Raw genomic sequence first — 20,535 nt, forward strand, 5'->3', positions numbered from 1 at the left:
ATGATGTACATTTAAGACTGATAATATCTAGCTACAGGTCCTCAACCAATAGTAAAGGTTTGTGGGGCTTAATTGACTATTAAGTTTTTAAAACATCAGATAATGCATTGTCTGATTCTAACATATCTGTAACATAATAGCATCAAGTGCAAAATACAAAAAGCACAGTAACAATGAATTGTAAATTACGTAAACAGTGACAAAATTTTACAGATATTGAGACACACTGGGACACACTGATAGTCTCTGGTCAAGCATCTGATGAACAGAAGAGTGCTATCCTCTGAAGATGCCGGTCACAGAGACTGGCGAAACGTTAGGAAGAACAGAACACGGCCAAAGAGCCCAAAAAACCCACAACAACCATCTGATGAACAGTTGTCACAGTTCACATCTGTGAGTTAGACTGGAAAAAAATTAGGAAAGAAAAGTTATACGAAGCACATCGGTGCTTCATTTATCCGTCATTGCATTGGTCACAGGGATGATACCTTCCCCTTTTCTTCCATGTTTTGAAGCTGCATCTCTTGATGTCTCAGGGAGGTTAACTCAGCCAAACATTTGATCACTTTTGGTCTGAAATTGATAGAGATTCTGTATGTCTTTTGCACTGTTTATTCAGTTGTGGATTGTTTGGTTTCCAAGCAGTGCCCTGAAAGCTATGAGGGGAAAAAAATCATTGTCATTTTAGGGAACATAGTTGTATGAATTTTTTTTCCAGCAATGTTGAGGTACATTTAATCCAAGATCTGTCTTGAGATCTTCTGATACTTGCTGGATTATTTCATTTATAAACGTAATCAGTTTTCCATCTCAGAGGTTATAAAGAACTGTGGTCTAACAAATTGAGAAATCACCGTGCAAGGGAAGGAAGGAGAACCCCATCTGTCACTTGTTCCTTATCCATTGAAAAACACTCTTCTCTTTTTCCTTATTGGACTGGAAATTTGAAGAGGCTGGAAAAATTACTTTTCAGTGACAGTGAACGTGCTGGCTGAAGATGCTGCAATTTCTTTTCTGTAGTCCAAAAATGAAGCTTATCCAAGGTCTGGGAATGTAAATTCTGAATCAGGCCAGTAGGTTTGTATTATCTGTTGCCAACTCAAAAAATACTCAAAGGCTGTTGGGATAATCAAGCAACATGTAGCGTGCATGCCTTTGGGAATGAATTTACAGTTTAATTTTCCTGTTACAATATATCCTTTGCAGGAATATGATTAAATGGTAAAGAATTGGGAAATCAGCTTTCTACCTCTTCTCCCCCCCCCCCCGAAAGTATTTCTTTGGAAATTACCACATTCTTAACAGTGTGATGCAAAAGTTAAAAGTTGATAGATTCTTGATCAAAGACAGTCTAATTATTTATTTTCAGCTAAGCGAAGCAGCATTTTTAAGCTGGCTGTGAAGATAAAGGTTTTGCACCATCCTTATTTTAAACACTCATTCTGTATGACAGTGGCATATCTGCAAGGTTGGTCCTGGTGGGAATGATGGGAGTTGTAGTCAGACACATCTGGAGAATACCTGGTAGAGAAGGCTGCTGTGCACTGTGCATTTTCCACCAAAAATGGTTAACAGAAACAATATTTCCTTCAATATAGCATTTTTGTTCTTTTTAGGAAGTTCTGTTTTTTAGTGTCATGGGCAGAGAAATTAGGCCCATGCTAGGAATTTGACCAGTCTTCTAATCTTGTACCCTCAAATGGTTTCCTAAAAGAATATGATAGTAACAAAAAACAAGAATGCTTTCTCATTACCACTGCAGAATAGGCACGTGATGGTATGTTTCGTGTTCTCCCCCTGGGAATGCTTCAGTCCTTTTTACGAGGTTGTTTAGTTTTCACATCGAAAATGAAAAACCTATTTTTTTCAATTGCATTTAAGGCAAGGCAGTTGGCCTACATAGGTATGTAAGGTTCAAACTCAAAAGAAAGATCAGCACAACTGTCAAAATTATGTAGAAAATCAAGTCAACTTGAAATTCTAAGAAAAGAACATACTACAAATCTAAATCTGGCTAAAAATACTGTATTAGCTTTTTCTGGGTTTTATTTTGATTGTTCAAATTTTTAAAACTATTTAAACTAGGTTAGTCTATTTCAAAGTCTCTCTGTTAACATCCTGTCAAGAGATCTTCTGATATTTGCTGAATTATTGCATTTATGTACTGAACGCAAAGTACACTTTACTTTACTTTAATTGGATTTATACCCTGCCCCTCTAGACAAGGTCTACTCGGGGCAACTTACATACATAAAAATAAACAAGCAACATCTTAAAAGCATTTAAACATCAAAATTTTAGCGATTATATAAAAGCCTTGCCAAGATGGAAAGATTAAAGAAAAGTGAAGGTAAATTTAATTGACTGGAGGGAAAGCCTCCAGTCAGTTAAACTTTTTAGTTTCACTTTGCTGAAGTGGGGGAGAGGCATGAGGGTGAAAGGTACCAACACACTTTAGGTGTTTGGTTGCTAAAAAAATCATTTTCCAAAACTGGATCATGTAGTTTATTAAACCAGTGATGAACATATGGTCAGAGAACAAAAAGGACATGAACAACAGTGGAAGGACCTTTGCATGCAGATTACATTCCCAAATATTTTCACTCATCTCCTTTTTCACTGGAAAAGCTTTCAAAACTAGGAAGAGATTAATTGGGATTTTTTTAATACTACCCATTTGGCCAAAGGTCACTCTGGACAGTTTACCTGTCACCACCACCCCCAAAAGAAAAATAAAACAACTGTCATAACACCATAAGACGTAACAGAAATTCAGAAATAGACATAAGATATCTTATAATGGCTGTAATAGGGCTTACAAGGTAAGTGAGATATTTACAGAGTGGTTTTTCCAGTTCCATTCCCCCACTGAGTTAACATGGCCTAGTAGGAACTCAAATCCTGTTCTCCATAGTCCATCACTCTATCCACTACACCACACTGGGAATCCAGGTAAATAGGCAGCCATTAATGAGACAGAAGAGAAGCAGGAAGAGAACTAGGTAACCTGATGCACATTCTAAGTAAAGGTAATTGTTAAGCGAGGCACCACTGTAATATTTTCTGCCTTCATCTTAAGGAATATCTGAAGCTGGTACTGGAAGGAAACTCCCCAGCTGGAAACTGCACATTTTTCCCAGTGCAATTGTAGTCTAGCTCAGTACCATATGATTCCAATGGTTGTCACTTAAGCACGTATGTGCACTTACAGAAATGAGTTAATAAAGTTATTTGCACTTTTGAAAACAGCATTTAACATGGCTTTTAAATTGATCTGAATACAAGATAAGTACAAACTAACCAAATTTTAGTGATCATAGATAATAAGTGCATATTTGTCGTAACACTCTAACTTCTCTATTTACAACAATCTCCATTTTACAATAAATAAACTCAAGATGTTTTAGACAGTGAATATTGCTTAAATACAAATCATGGCTGACAAAGATTTAGCCTCAGGAATTATTTCCTGGTCATTGACCCCTTTGTTCAAAATTCTTACTCTCTCACAGCTTCACTCTGACCAGGATAAAGGAGATGGTTCGCTTAAATACATTCTTTCGGGAGATGGAGCAGGAGACCTCTTCATTATCAATGAAAACACGGGAGATATACAGGCCACAAGGAGACTAGACAGAGAAGAGAAGCCTGTTTACATTCTTCGGGCTCAGGCTATCAACAAAAGGACTGGAAGACCTGTTGAGCCAGAGTCAGAGTTCATCATTAAGATCCATGACATCAATGACAATGAGCCACTATTTACAAAAGATGTTTACAATGCAAGCGTCCCAGAAATGTCTGATGTAGGTAGGTGTCAGATCAGTTAACAATGCAGAGATTGATTTTTCACTAGCCGGTCCAGGAACAGTTCTAGACTTATGTCCTCCTGTCTCAGTTCAATTAGTAGTTTTTCCATATTATGCATGACATTTTTGTCATGTAATACAAATTAAGCCATTACTGACAGCCTAGGGAGAAAAGGACAATATAGACATGGTGTGTCAACACAGATGACAAATGGCATACCAAGTGTAATGATCACAACATACATGTAGCCCTGTAGAAAGCTGGTCATTCATAACATCCATTTATTGGGTCAGGAGAAAGACTGTATCTTCGCTCAATCAATAAAGAACTCCCTACCATGATACAGAAACTATGGTACAGTTTACCAGCTCCCTTCATAGTTGCATGCAAGGAAACCGTGGCAAGTTTATTTATTTATTTATTTATTTATTCCATTTATACCCTGCCTATCTGGTCATATTGACCACTCTAGGCCAGCATAGGTGTCAAACAAGCATTCATCCATTGTTCTATACAAATTCCCTTGCTTGATCATACAAAATCAAATCTACTAATTCATCCTGTTTCCAACAGTGATTAGTTAACGGTTTTGGAAGTTCTCAGGGAATACCACAAACATGATAGCTTGTCCCTGCTCTAAGTCCAAAGTATCTGGCATTCAGATCTGAGATACTGCTGCTGTATATGGAGGCTGGCTAGCACAACTAATAGCCACAGATAGAGTTATCCTCAGTAAAAGCACATAATGCTTTCCAAAAGCTTCCTAGGTTAGCAGTTATAACATCTTACACTGTCAGAACAGGGCTATCATGCTCTATCAAGAGCGTTAGTTGTCTTTAGGCCATAACACAATGGGAAAGAATGATAAGGAAGAGAATATTTACATTAAAAAAAGTTCTCTGTGTTGACTGATTCACGCCATGTGATTTAAAGAAAATATCAATTTGTCAGGAAAAGGTCTGTTAAAGTTAAGAGATACCCTTTTCCAATCTATAAATGATTTCCCCCCTCATTGGATAGATTTTTTCCAAACCCATTCCACTATTTCCTTCTTTCTTTCCAAACTCACAAATGAAAGTTCAGTGACCTCTAACAGAGCACAAAAGAACAGGAAACATATTTAGGAGCATATTTTGTCTTGAATGGAATGCAAAGCTGAAAATTTCAGATAGATGGAAGGATAAAGGAGATCCTCCTTGCAGCAGCATATGTGAACTAGAAATGGCCTTGTCTGACAGCTCACAGATGGGTTCAGACAGTACTAATGCACATGTTGCAAGAAAATTCTTACTCATACACACAGATACTATATTTCCTTATGCTACCGTAAGATCTAAGTTTGTGCAGTGTTTGCATACTAACACTTCCAATGGACTGCAGGAGGCAATTGCAACTGAGAGACTGTGGCTTAATTGCCCCTCTACACATGGCAGTCAAAAATCCCTCTCATGTGCCTTAGCCCCGTAGCAGGTTTTTCTGAAATAAAATCTAACAATGGAAGAGCAAAGAGTGTGCTGAAGCAGCGTGTTTACTTTGGCCCTCCAGATGCACTTAAGAGAGGGAAAATGAGACCGTTGTTTAACCTGTGTTTCAGGAGAACTTTCACACCCTCCTCACTAGATATGCAAAGTCCAAATAATTTGAAAACAGTTATTGTTCTTATTTAAAATAATACTTTCAGCCATTAAATTGGTTTCTAGCATGCCCCCCCCCTCCAATGGCATCTCTGGTGTAAACTCCATTCCCTGGGCCCATGTGTCTGGCCAGAGGCAAGGGTGAATGTTTTATATGGTGTCCGTTGGCTAAAAGCTTGTTTTTCTATATTTTATTATATTTTAGGTACATTCGTCGTGCAAGTCACAGCAACAGATGCCGATGACCCTACTTATGGGAACAGTGCAAGAGTAGTCTACAGCATTCTCCAGGGGCAACCGTATTTTTCTGTGGAATCTGAGTCAGGTTGGGGGACCTTAATCTGTCATTCTCTGACAACCTCTATAATTTAAAACGATGGGTTAAGTAAAGCTAGGACATATTAAGCAAACTCATCAAAGACATTCCATTTGACTCTCAGTGCAGACTTTGAGAGGCCCAGTGGAGCAATCATCACACATTGTTTTAATCTTCCTATCTTGAGCTAATAAGCAGGACTTCTGAAATATTAGGCCTTATTAGAACAATCAGAGACTGTATATTTAGAATGTGTTCATTAAAAATAGCTCTTAGTTCAGCCATTTGGCTCTGATGGATAAAAAGAAGAGAGGAGAGATGGAAACGAGATTACTATAATTCGCATCCAGGCATGTAGACAATCCAGCATCTCCCGTTAAAAACAGAGCTAGGAAACATGTTGATTTCCATTTGCCTTGCATTTGAAATTCTTAAACCACAAATTCTTTCTGTCCAAATATGAAGACGTTTGCAAATGTTGGTTTTGTTTCAAAAGTAAGCTGCAACACAGCTCCCCTCCTCCCCCCATTTGCCCAGCCAGATTCAGTACTACACTTATCCTAACTTTGATGGCTTTCATTGCATGCACCTGCCATATAGCTGTTAAAAATATCCCCCATGTCAGGTGGCAAGTAAAAAAAAAAAGTCCTAGCACTAGGACAGCAAGCAAGCAAGAAAGAAATAGAAAAGGAGCGGAAGGGAAGAGGGAAACACCAGTTGTGGAAAGGAGAGGATAGAAAAGTTAACAATGTGTAAAGCAAGCTGAATCCCTCTCCTTTCTCTGCTGACTCCTGTGTGAATGGCTGAATTGAATTAACCTGGAGAAACCCAGCTTCCCAGGTGTGACTTCCCAGAGATTCCATTCACATTTTACCTGCTGTGTATTCACACCTGTAATCAGTGTTCTGTGGGTGCTACACATGCTAAGTCTTTATTGAATTGTTAGGGGGTATCCTCCCACCCAGACTAAAGGATTATCATTATTCAAAAAAAAAATTTCCATGGTTTTGCTTTGTTGGGTTTTTCCCCTCCTCCTGTTCTGCAAGCACATGGAATTCCCTCAGGTTTACACACTGGTGGTGCCACTTTGGCTATATCAGCAATGACATGCACAGCCTGGTCATGGGAAATAGAGGGAGTGATGGGTAAACAAACTTGTAAAGACACCAGACAGAGAGCCCAATAGAATGTACTATTTCTGTTTGCTGTCCAACGTTTCTTTTCAAAAAATCACTGCCATACTCGTTTCTGTTTTTTAAATATATAGAAAGAATGCTTAGATGCTTGTTACGTCTTAGTGAATTTCTTCCAATTTCATGTTATGAGCTTTTTAATCAAACCTTGCTGAAGCCAGTTTCATTGCTTTTAGCCAGGCTGTCAAGATAAAATGTGAATGGAAAAACGGGTGGGAGAACAAACACACAGAAAGTAACCAGTGAGGGAAAGTTATACTTCTTTTCATTTCATAAACGATTTTAGAGTGGGATCAATAGGTTGCTGAAAGAATGGTATGAAACAACAGGATATGTGAATAGCTTGGATATTCCCCCAATACCCACACACACATATACATACACACGCACATACATCATAGCAGCTGTCACAGGTGCCAGTCATGCAAGCGACAGCAACAGATCCAATTTGACAGTTTGCTATAATTTAGTGTGACAACTTGGCAACAGTTTACACTAGAGTATGTGCAGCTATCGTTTAGTGATCCATAGTCAAGCAGAGATTTAAATTTATCCTGTAAAATGCCTTGGACGTTTTTCTGTATGGTGTGTAAAAAAAAAAGTGTGCATATAAAAGATACTCTGACATGCCATAAAAATTAGAATATACCCAAGCAACAGTATACTTTGGAAGTCAAGCATATGTCACAGCAAATATATATATATCTTTTTAAAAAGCTGAAAAAGTCTCACTTAAATGCAAAGGGAAAATATGTTTCCCTCCCTATTGCAGGCTGCCTAAAGCAAATGTGTTTTGGACCTCACTGAGCAAATGCCACTCCTATCTCCAGCAGTAAAAATAAGATAACAAGGCCAATAATCTATTGACTGTCAGCAGAGTGTAACACTCTGCCAGCAGTAGTTCCTCCCAACCTCCATTGTGCACATAGAGATCAGGGAGTATTCCTTTGCACATCAACAGGGCTTCCACTTGTGTAAGGCGGTCCTGTCTGAACCATCGGATCCCAGCCATGAAAGCCTTTGAGAGCACAAAAGATATGCTACTTTTTCATGGCACCTTCTCATTCTCTTGCCTGAAGGCACAGCTATGCTCTCCCTAACAGCAGGGCCAGTCTTGTGAGGAAGTTCATTCTGAGGCAGACAGGTACCATTCCAACCACTGAACTCAAGTATTTCCAATAACAACACTATCTTCAGTAGTATCTTTCATTTTCTCATCCCTAGGCATCATCAAAACAGCTCTGCTAAACATGGATCGAGAAAACAGAGAGCAATACCAAGTGGTCATCCAAGCAAAGGACATGGGAGGACAGATGGGTGGATTATCAGGAACCACCACAGTGAACATTACACTGACCGACGTCAATGACAATCCACCTCGTTTCCCTCAAAGTATGGACAATTTAATCATTCAGCCTTATTTTAGTAATGCCTTGAATTAATTCTGCAATCGAATGATGTGAACGCATCACAGCTTGATGATGATACATAAAAGCAGTGGAGAAAATAAAAATCATTTTAAGGGAAAGAGTGCTTTTAAAACTTTCTAGCAGGGAGAAATGTAATGGTAGAGTTTGAAGTGCAGCTGCTCATCATGATAGCACCCATAGCCATGTCTGTGTACCCTCAAGGAGAATCCAAAAGTACTGTACAAGCAACTGTGTTCATACGTATCAGCAAATCAGTTTTAGCAGTACTCATCTCCAGAAGAAGCTTGAATTATACATTGAATTGAAACCACTGCAGAATTTTTTTGTGTTGCAACAGGGATAGCTTGATATTGATACAAGATATTGTAACCGAAAATTCCATCTCACCAGCTATATTAAGACTGTAAGTGTAGTTAGAGGGGAAGGGGAAGCCTGAGGAGAATGGCAGATGATGTCAGCTTTCCTTTCCAGTCAAAACATTCCAGCTCATCAGCCCTACAGATCCTGGATTATTGGGGCACAGACATGTACAACCACAGAAAGAACATCCCAAATAATGATGACAAATGCTTACTAGAAGTTTCTTTGAAATCGCTATTTAAAAGGGGGGGGGGGACTAGCCAAAATCCAATGCTTTCCTTTATATTTGCAAACATGTCCTTGAAAGTGAAATGCTGGGTGAAATCTGACCAATATTGCCAATAATCAGATCAGAGGCTGAGGTTTTAGCTTCTCCACAATCCAAATACTCTGACAGAATATTGTACCTAAGAGAAATGATGAATTCTGCAACTTATTCAGACAGGGGAATCTGTTCATTCTATTTCGAAAACTGGATACTTAATGTATAGTTTATTGTTTTCCCAACCTCCCTCACCTTCATTTTGTGGGAAAGGGCAACCTTTATATGATTATTCCTTTGCTCTTTTTTTAACCCTTCTCTTTTCCTTCTAAATTGAAGATTTTTGTTGTTGTTTAGTCGTTAAGTTGTGTCCAAAGATACTGATTAGTTAACATAAGCTTTCTTCAGCTGACAATGGGCAGTTACATCTAAGTAGATTTCTCTTCACCTTTATCTAGTGGCTCTGATATTGTAATGTACTATTTAAAAGGGTAAAAACAAATTATATCAAAATCAATAGAGTTACAATAGGGAGGAAATGAATCCATGCTGTTATTCTGTGTTCATTACAATTATTCCCATGTGCTCCCTTTCTAATGGCAGGTGATGCCTTGTGGGGATAGCAGAGCAGAGGGGCAGGCTCATCAGAGGCAGAGCACTCTTTTGAATCCCTATCATTTATACTACTAAAAGAAGAAATGGAGGCACATGACCTTTAAGTTAATTGGTACAAAACAGAAGGGGAAATTCATCCACCTATGCACACACACTTTTTGACTCACTTTCTCACGTTTCAGCTCTCACTAGATAGAAAATCAAGTGTTATACAAATAATGAGTGCAAAAGAGTGGAGAAATTCATATAGCCACACATTAGTACTGGCTGATCCATTACCACCCTTTGCAAAGATGGACACGGACAGCATGTTGGCAGAACTAAGGATGGGATTAGAAAAACCGTTGTTGAACTGCTGGATAGCTTCATGGTTTAGGTCAGTGGTTCTCAAACTTGGGTCCCCAGATATTCCTAGACTCCCAGGAACTCCCAACTGGCCAGCACAGTGAGTGGTGAAGGCTTCTAGGAATTGCAGTCCAAGAACATCTGGGGACCCAAATTTGAGAACAACTGGTTTAGGTTCTCTGGCTTTGGAGCCAAAGTTTGGGAGTTCAGTTCCCCACTGTGCTTCCCAGACAGGGACTGGACTTGATGATCCATAGGATGCCTTCCTGCTCTGCAGTTCAAAGATTGTATTATATCAATCAACACGTTCTGAGACCATCCAAGCTTTGGAGGGAGGAACATCAATACACTGCTGTGCTGTGCTTCAGATTTTCACTTGAATCTTAACTAAAGGTCAGGATAACTGTCAGAAATAGAGGGAGAGGCTAGGGGTCCCTTCTGAAATTTATGGCTAACTATGAATGTGGGATTAGAGTTTGAGAGTTCAGTAGCCCCTATGAAATTTTGACCTAACAAGTGTATGCCAGCTTTTCTAATCATTTGCTTGAAGATCTCTGTTGTACTGTATTAGCATAAAAATTGCCCACTACAATATCACAGAAACTCCCTATTTCTCGAAATCTTTTTCCAGGTTTCCATAGACATAGAGATCTTGATGCATTCTGAAATACTGGGACCCAAGAAGTAAAAACCAAGTATTTTTCTCCCCTAGAGAAAACAATGCTGTGCATGAGCCTATGTCAGGTTTTATTTAAGATGTGGTGGGTTTGCTTCCCGATTGAGAAACAACTCATAATATAGGGCAACATCAGCCTATGGACACGGGCATCAGGAAACCCCTGCTGATATGTGTAGGTCCTAATGCCCTAAAGAAAAACACACATCTTTAGCCACAGGCTTCCCATGTAATCTGAGACAATGATACAGAAGTGCTATGTCTCAAAGGTCCCCAAAGCAACATCTTCAGATCACTGATAATCCAGTGCAATAAGGGCTTTTGTTGAGTTCAGCTTTGTCTCATTGTGTCACATTGGACAATGGCTATTTCTTATGTTTTATCCACTTTCTTTGACAATATAGAAATTTCCAATTTGCTCTCTTCCATTTGTATATCATCCAAAAAGAATACATTATAATCAGTTGTGCAGTGAGGGAAAAGAGAAATGTCTCATCAGCATTCGTGTTGAAATGAAGTATGGTGTTATTTCAACAAGCCTCAGCATACATAAAACAGCTGCTCATCCTGGTTCCACAGTTTTTTCCCTACCCTGGGTGAGTGGCCTGAGGACAAACAAATGGTTTGGCAGAGTGTCCATCTACATGTGAGGCCCACATACCTTCATCTGAGACACAAAGCCAGGGTCAGCACTTTTATGTTGTCAGACAAGATACAGTTGGCTCCTTGTATTACCTGACTGGTGCTGTGTTTGCTGTAGCATCATACTTTAGCCAGGGGTGAGGCATGTTTGGGTGGAAACACTGTCTACTAGTAAACTCCAGCTTAACAACTTGAGTGTCTTACACCGGCCTAATTGAAGAGTTTAACTGCCACATTACATTTGCTTGGCAAAAAAATCATGCCTCACTGTGGCGTCTAATAATTTTGAGCATTACTTTCAGGGACCAAGTTTGCAAAAGAGCAGATGCTTTGCATGCAGAAGAGTCCAGATTTGTTTTCTGACTTTTTCAAGTAGGAGGAGGGAAAGAACTCTTGTCTGAAGCAGGGAAAGAACTCTTCTCTGAAGCACAGGAGAACCAGTACATGTAAACCAGAAGCAGACACCTAGCTTTATTGATAGATCTGTGGAAGAGGTACAGTAGGTCCATAAGAATATCTGGTTCCCACATGTCCAGCAATTGCACCAATAAAATGAGACTCCATCCATTTGCCCAAACCGTATTTCTGAAATATAACTTGGAGTGGATATGTGTGTGTAAAAAAAGGTTGCATTCCATTTATTTCTGGTACAGGTACTCATAACAAATTTCTGGACACCGAGTTCTTTGATTTTAAATAGGTATCTTTTGCTTCAGACTTTCTTTTTGGAGATTTCAGAATCCTCATAAAAGTGAGATAGATCCTGGAAGCCTGAAGGGCAAGCAACATTGAGGTGGAAGAACCAATGGTTTCGTAGTATAAGACAGCTTTCTGTTATTGTATGAATACTCTGCATGTAAAGAGACTGTGCAGTGATTAAGAACTCTTTAAGCATGATGCCAGCCACATGGAAAAAAGAATGGATCAGTCCTAGCATTTTCCTTAACCCAAGGAGAGGAGGAATGTGGCATTATAATGCCGTAAGTGACCAGAAGGAAGTCCCAAAGGATGACTGGCTGTCTTGTAATAACCTTAACAGTATGGAGAGTGAATACATGATGGGAGAGTTTGGGGGAAAAATTCAAAATAAATGTGATTGTCTACTGAAGCTTCAGTCTCTTTATTTCCAGGTGCCTACCAATTCAAAATTCCAGAATCTGCTCCCCCTGATTCGCCAGTTGGCAGGATAAAAGCTACTGATGCTGATGTGGGTCAGAATGCAGCAATGGAATACAGCATAATTGAAGGGGATGGCTCGGAAATGTTTGGCGTCATCACAGACAAGGAGACACAGGAAGGCATTATAACAGTGAAAAAGGTGCACATTTTTACATGATTTACTTCCATCTCTAGTGTGTTTTATAGCATTGGCTGTATTTTTCAACCAGTGAGTGTTGTGCTGTTGCTAACAAAATGCACAATATATTCTGCAAAGAGAGCAGAGGAACAAAAATATCAGCCATTGATAGAAAATGGGGTGGGTGCCCAGATTAAGTCACCATAAACAGCTTGGAGACACTGTCGGCTGTTCTCACCACCACCCCTGCACATCTCTGGCAGTTCTCTAGACATTTCTCTGATAATCCTCTTAAACCTGGGTCCAGAAATTACTTCATCATTGCTGCATCCCAGTGCTCATTGCCACCATGCCACTTCTCTTCTTTCACCTCATGCTCTCCTTTTGAAGATTTCCAAGAGGGCCAACATAACAAAAGGAGAGGGGTGGGCAACTTCAGTGGGTCTGAAGTTTTCCTCCAGCCAGGACCTCCTTCAGCTTGCCACTATGTCACTGAAATTTAGCAGTGTATCATTAAGATTTAGTATTGATTTCACTTCTTTATTTACTTCATTTCTGTCCCAACCTTCTCCCAAAAAATGGCTCAAGGTAGCTTTTAAAGACTTTTAAAAATGTTACAACAAGATGTTTGCTTTTATTGGTTTTCCTGGTTTGCTACTAAATGTTGTCAGCAAGCCAGGGAAACTGATCTTTAGTGAGCAGGATAGCTCTGTGGTTTAGGCATCTGGCTATGGAGCCAAAGGTTGGGGGTTCGATTCCGCAATATGCCTCCTAAACAGGGGCTGGACTCAGTGCAGCAGGCTTGTGGGCTGCATGCTGCATTTTGCCAATTTCTGTACTGTAAGGATGAACCTGAATTCAAACACTCCTTTTCTTCTGTGCTTCCATATCTTAATTTGCAAACATGCATGCATACCTGAAATCTATGCATTGTTATTAGGGGACATGTTCTGCATATAAAAGTAGTACCTAACAGTTTGGTGTCTCGTGGTTTGGAGGAGGAGTTTGAAAGAGTTTATTTTTAATGAAACTTGTATTACTGTTGTGTTCAGTAGTTGTGATTTAAAATGAGATTAGTGAACAAGCTAGCTGTAAAAAAAAAATGGGATGACTTATTAAACAGGATTGGAGGGAGGATTTTTAATTGTTCTGTACAAACCAATCAAAAATGTTAAATTGGTGTTTGCCTTCCATTAATAAAATAAAGTGTGCACTCCAGTCAGTTCTTACTTATGGCAAGCCCTTTCAGGATTTTCTAGGTATATAGTACTCAGAAGTGGTTTATCATTCCCTTCTTCTGTGGGTGCCCTGGTACTGTTCAGCTACACAAGCTGATTGTGGGGAACGGAACTCCTCTTGGAGACACTGACTAAGAAAATGCTGCACACATAATCCCATGAATTATCATTGTCTCTGTGCCAAATATCAGATATCAATGTAACGAAAAAACGATCCGCAATGTTGATAACGTCAGTTGAAACTCAGTAATGTAAGGTTACACTGCATAAGGCTGACGGTGCTATCGGCTGCAGCCATATTTTGACTAAACAATTCCTATGCCCTCTCCACCAAGGTTTCTAGGCTCCTTTAGGATCTTTTTGGTGTTGGGGATATTGGGAAAGGAGCGAGAAATCTTAAATGTCTCAAAATAACTGTTGCCAGTCCTGGTGACCACAGCAGGGACTGTGGTAGTGATTTCCAGACATTTAGGAGTCCCATCTCTGTCCCATGCCCCCTCAAAAAACCAAAAACTAAAGGGATCCTCTAAAGGAGCCTAGAAACTTTGGTGGGGAGGATAGGAGATGTTTAATTGCCAAAACATGGTTGGGGCTGATAACATTATTAGTCCCGTGTGGCATAACTTTACATTACTGGATTTCAGCTATTATTTTGTATGTGAAGCGCTCCCACGCTGGAGATATTGAAGAGAAAATTGAGACAACCATCTGTCAGAGCTTTGATCTGGATTCCTTCATTGAACACGAAGTTGGATTCGATGGACTTATAGGCCCCTTCCAACTCAATTATTCTATCACTCTATGATTCTATGTAAAATCCTGTCAGAATCCTATCTTTTTTCTATGTGATGTAATTAATAATTCTGATAGTGTACGTTCTCTGTTTGTGTCCCTTGGTTCTCTCTCCCTCTCTTTTTTTAAAGGGCAGTGTCTTATTAGATAATGGGTGGGAATTATCTAATTATACCGGAGCTTTTTGTCAGAAAGCATTAACACTAATCTCATTTACAGGCAACCTATCTGATAAGTTTGATAAGGTTAAAGATATCAGCCTGTATCACTCGAAGTTTAACCAATGCAAAACAGACATTGTGTAGATTTTCCGCTGCACACTTTTGCCTTTAGATATCAATATGAAACCTGTCACTTCTTGTTCGTGCAGAAATGCCTCACAGGACTTGGTGTGGTGATATCAAGTCATTTTTTATTTGTTTAAGTCTGGTTCTTAACATAGCAGTTGGCCCAGGTTTTATACAACACAAGAAATAAAAACAGGGACAGCCTGACTACTCTAGCTTGTATCCTTTCTCCTATCCCCTGAGGTCTGCATGATATAGTCACATCTAATTGCAACTACAGTATATTGCATGGAGCTCCCTCTCTTCCCTGAGCTATAGGAAGTTCCCTGGAGACTCTGAGGGGTCCATTTTGTGGAAGAGAATGAGCATTGGAAGCTTGTGGCGTTTTTGTAGTCTCTTTTTGTTTGTAAATATCTGCACCAAAAATGGAAAATCACAGGAAAACCCTTAGCATCTGGTCACTAGAAAGCACAGGGGCTTCACTGGGAGTCCTTCTCTTTTCCCTTCAAGGCTCCCCTGTCTTACAAAATTTAGACCAAGCGTCTTTTGTCAATGTGACTGCCTTGCAAGAACCAACTGGTTTGCCCTCCCCACACAACCAGGCCTGTAGGTTGTGTGAGAACTCGGCAGATGGCCTCAGTGCTCCTAAATCAAAATCTTGTAAGACATCAAAAGCCATTTAGGCAAACAACCTTGGCTAGTTCTAGAAATGTCAACTGGCCCTTCTGGTGCTAGTTAACAAGCAATCAAATCAAACATACGATGGTTATGCCTTCCCTTGATACCACACAATAGCTTTCCTGCTATACTGTTTTACTGAATGTCATACTCTATTGCTTCTGACTTTATATTATATCCTCAGTCATATTTCCAGTGAGGAATGACCAATATTTTAAAAACACAGCTCCCATACACCTTTTGCGCATGTGCGCTGACGCACGCACGTATGCACACACACACACACTCACACAATATTTTAAAAACACAGCTCCCATACACCTTCTGCGCATGTGCGCTGACGCACGCACGCACACACACACACACACAAGTCACCCTTCTTTTTGCTAAATGCTTTTAGGGGAAAGGGAAGACAATTTAAAGTGAGCAATTTATTTTGTTGTTTGCAAGGAAATGTTCTGTTATGGCAGGAACTGTGTGGGAGATCATCACCATTTGACAAACACACTAGAAAAGTGCTTGTTTCAGAAGTAGGAAAAAGTGAATCTGAATCTTCCCTTACTATATCCTGACATAACTGAAGGCCAGGTATCTGAGTATTTCTGTTGACTCCGATAAGATTAAAAGTATCAATGCCTTCCAAAAGCTGAAAGATTGTTATGTATTTCTCAGAAAAATACTGTTGTCTCATGACATGTTATCTCAGAAAGGTTTTATTTCTGATTCTAGACACTGGACATTTCTGGTAGTACAGTGGTTCTTAACCTTTTTGAAAGAAATGCCCCCTTGAGCCATTGAGGAAGTTATCATCGCCCCCCTCTTATTTCTTATTATATATTTTATTTATTTATTTATTTATTTGTTTGTTTGTTTGTTTGTTTGTTTAAGACACTTAAATCCAATGACCCCTGAAAACAAAATTCAATTCCAAGAAAATGAAATGCCCCCAAAAAGTAACATTTAATGATTTAGTTGCAAGCGAATTTTAAGACTCAAAAAGAAATATAAAAAGGACATTACCCAGAGACCTTTGGGTAGTGTGGGCGGCATATAAATTAAATAAATAAAATAAAAAATAAATAAATAAATAAAATGCAAGAACTAAAAATTTCAAGACGAAAACTCTGAAACTAAATTAAGATAGGAGTAAAATATATATTCATGCACATTGTAAAAAGGCTGCAGCCATCTTCACAGGTTTGGCTTGCTCCAGCGCCCCCTACCGCCCCCCTTCTGCTCCAGCGCCCCCACGCCGCCCCTTTTCGTTCTACCGCCCCCCTGAAAAATGAAATCGCCCCCTGGGGGGCATTATCGCCCAGGTTAAGAACCACTGTGGTAGTACATAATACATTGAAGTTTTCCTACATTCAATTCTCTACTGAAGCCATAATAGCAAAAAGAAGGGACAGATGTTTGAAATTGGATGCTTGACTATTTGAACACCCTTCCTGGACTTCAGCCATATTCAGACATTGTAAAATGGTTGAATATGCAGACATCAGAAAGTGTGTAAATTATATGAGTGTAGAAAGGCATAAGTAGACTGGAAAATTAGGGCCACAACTCATGTGTAGAGCCCCCACAGACAACAGAGATTTTCATCTTTGAACTCCGCACCTTCCACATGTAGCAAGGCAACAAAGCCGGAGGTGTACCAGCCAGGGCTATCATGCTCTCCTTTATGTGTGAGTATTCTACACATCTTCTGAATAGTTTTTTTTTTTCTGAATAGGTATTCAGAAGAGCTATAATTTGAAGTAGACATATTTTCTCCCTTGAATAGACTGTCTCTTAAACACTGCCCTTCCTCTTTCTAAAACCCAGGGAGACGGTAGCTATCAGAAGAGGGATTCCCTGGGAGATAGGTCTTTCTCAAGACATTTTTTCCTCTTGGGGCAAAAAGCAAGATGGCACCACTCCTGTTGCACATTTGAAAGCCAACTAGATGACAGCTGACACTTATTTCAACATAGACAGTATAGGATTAGGGTTAGACCTCCGTTGAGGATACAAGTCTAGCTTTGGAAATGCAGGGCAGGCTTGATGTGTTCGCGAAGGCTTTCACGGCCAGGATCTAATGGTGGTTGTGGGTTTTTCGGGCTCTTTGGCCGTGTTCTGAAGGTTGTTCTTCCTAACTTTTCACCAGTCTCTGTGGCTGGCATCTTCAGAGGACAGCACTCTGTGCTCTGTGCAGGGCAAGCTTCCTGATTTATTTATTTATTTATTTATTTATTTATTTATTTATTTATTTATTTATTCATTCATTCATTCATTCATTCATTCATTCATTCATTCATTCAATTTATATGCCTGATAGGGATGTGTATGATGAAAATGTCCATTTTAAGCCATTTCAGGTGGTGCCTCTGTCATTTTCTTGTCTTTCATGTGCGGTCCTTTCATTTAACATAAAGCAATCAGCTCTTTCAGGCTCCTTTGTTTAATTTTCCCCCATTCATGTTTTCTGTCACTAGTCCAAAACAGCCCTAATCACTATACCATGCTGTCTTCTCCTTATTCCCTCCAGTTTAGGTGGGTGCTTGAAAAAGGAACCTTAAGAAGTTGCAACAAGATGTAAATAAAAAGGAGGAATGAAACAGCAGTACAACCACATGCATTACACTACACAAAATAATTGGGTCATGGTAAATGAACATTTGTGTGCCCACTATAAATCCTGTAGCCTAAATGTGTTCTAAAGTCTCAAAATGTGGGTGTTCTCTGGTTGAGGTGGGAGAATCGTGGCAAATGGAGCAAGTGCCTACATATAGCATATATGGCAAAACAATGATCCAGTCAAAACGAGAAGAAAAAGATGAGGCAGCAAAGTGGGGAGGAAAGAATGACAAATGAAACTCACTGCACTGGCCCTGCAAAAGCACAGCACTCCACACCTTGTCTATGGTTTTGGCCTTGAAATCTCAGGGGGTGGGATGTCATGAACTGTAAACCATGTCATGCATCCTGGCATTGTGGGGGCAAGGACTGTGCACCAGTCAGCTGGGGCAAAATAAGGAATGATGTTAATAGTATGCTGAGAAAGACCTCTGGAGCTGTAATCAAAACAAACGTTTGTGTGTTTACTTAAAAGTAATTCCTGCTGTGTTCAGTGAAATTCTACTCCCTCTAAAGTACGTTATTTCTGATTCAGTATGCAAAGAGATTGTGCTGCAAGTGTTTTGAGTCACTCAGCATAGGCTTTTTCACTATATCTCTTCAAATGCCTCTTCAAATGTCAGGTCTCAATGGAAACCTTTATCAGTTTTGTCTTAAACAGGTACATTTTTTTACTTTCCAGGCTCTGGATTTTGAAAAGAAGAGGCAGTTTACTTTGAAAGTGGAAGCTAGCAATCCTCATGTAGATCCCAGATTCCTCTATCTGGGGCCATTCAAAGATGTGACCACTGTTAGAATTCAAGTGGAAGATGTAGATGAACCTCCGGTGTTCAGCCGGCCAGCCTATGTGTTAGAAGTAAAAGAAGATGTCCAGATAAACACTGTCATAGGAACTGTGACTGCCCGGGACCCTGACAGTGCGAAGAATCCTATCAAGTAAGCATATCAGCTGTTTCAGTCTTTATTATTCTTATCTGAAGTGACCACATGTCTCAATGTCAGCATATTCATGCTATTAAGAATGCTACAGATATAGCTTGGGCTAGATGCAAACATGATGGTAACCATAAAAGGCATATTTTTAGTGTTTTTCTTCTGAAATGTAAATGTAGAAGCAGCTTATCAGAGTGCTAACCAGGAACTATCTATGAGATGTTATTGAAGAAGTGAATAACAGGCCAAAATATAAATGAGGGGAAACATCCAGAGAATGCTTTGCAGTGCTGATGTCCCACTGAAATCAGTGGGACAGAAGAAGATGGTTACTTCCCTCTGGAGGTGTAAGCAGTGCAGAAGAGAAGGAACCAACTCAGTAGACCCTTGCAAAATACAGGTTATTGTTATTGTGTTATTGTTTTATGCCATCAAACTATGAACTATCCCCACAGTATGGATATTCAAAGATAAAATAGAGGGTTTGCCAGATGTAGAGGAAGGAAGAAGCACCTGTGCCTCATATCTTGTTTTTCCACCCCAAGAGGCAACTCGTACTGTTTAGCAGAGAGGAATATGCTGATGGGTACTAGGAAACAAAGTTGTGTGGGCTCCGCAGCCTGCCCTTAGCAAGAAACTAGCCTTCTTTACCCCGGTGTAGTGGGAGATGCTGCCCCATTGTTGCAGCTCCACAGCCACTCTGATTGGTTTCTTTACGCAAAATGGGGTGTGTGTTCTTTCTTATCCTTTACCAGAGGTGGCCTAATGCCTTGTGCTGGCTCTGTCTTTTAACAATTGGAAATCTCCCCTGCTTCCACCCCCACCACCAAGCCTCCAATAACCACTTTTCTTTGTTCCTGGTTTTCTTTGTGCTGAGCTGCAGTTTAATGGGTAGGGCAGAGGAGGCATCAGAGTCAATGAAGGATAATAGGTGGAGAGCCTGAGACATTCAGGAGTCTCACCATGGAGGAGCTGAAAGGATGGCTGCCACTGGCAAGAACTGTGATCAGTAAGTACTGTACACTGTAGGAGGAGTGAAGCAACAGTGAAGATTATGAGCAAAGGACAAGGACAGAAGGTGAATGTGCACCAATGGTTGTGTCAAAACTGGCCTCTCTAGACATCCACCCTAGAAGTGAAAGGACTGTGTTGCTGCTCAGGCTGAATGCTTGTGGGGAAGATATAATCTGAACGAGCCTTTCTGGTGCAACCTCTCTCCTCCTCGTGTTTTCCAGGATCTGTGAGGACAGATTAGGCTGGTTTCGTCTTGACAGTGATTCCCTCTCATATACCATCATGAGTATAAATGCTAACTCTAACTTTCCCTCTCAGCTCAGGGGGAGGATGCAATTAGACCGTTATATGTACTACTTGTCACTTGCTTGTCAGGTTCCCCTGACAGTTAGAAATA

The 20,535-nt window shown here is 39.9% G+C and overlaps 1 protein-coding gene across 5 annotated transcripts in view; it reads left to right on the forward strand.

Annotated features, from left to right (window-relative positions):
* The window catches only part of LOC110075428 (cadherin-6), a 181,513-nt gene that overhangs the window by 144,242 nt on the left and 16,736 nt on the right, over positions 1-20,535 (forward strand). For all 5 annotated transcript variants that reach the window (XM_020786680.3, XM_078392722.1, XM_072998518.2 and 2 more), the window contains 5 exons: positions 3,516-3,810; positions 5,650-5,769; positions 8,178-8,345; positions 12,414-12,601; positions 18,874-19,127. In XM_020786680.3, the coding sequence (XP_020642339.3) occupies positions 3,516-3,810; positions 5,650-5,769; positions 8,178-8,345; positions 12,414-12,601; positions 18,874-19,127 (1,025 nt within the window). The remainder of the gene's footprint in view (positions 1-3,515; positions 3,811-5,649; positions 5,770-8,177; positions 8,346-12,413; positions 12,602-18,873; positions 19,128-20,535) is intronic.

The sequence above is a fragment of the Pogona vitticeps genome, chromosome 4 (genome assembly GCF_051106095.1).
Source record: "Pogona vitticeps strain Pit_001003342236 chromosome 4, PviZW2.1, whole genome shotgun sequence".
NCBI classification, from domain to species: domain Eukaryota; kingdom Metazoa; phylum Chordata; class Lepidosauria; order Squamata; family Agamidae; genus Pogona; species Pogona vitticeps.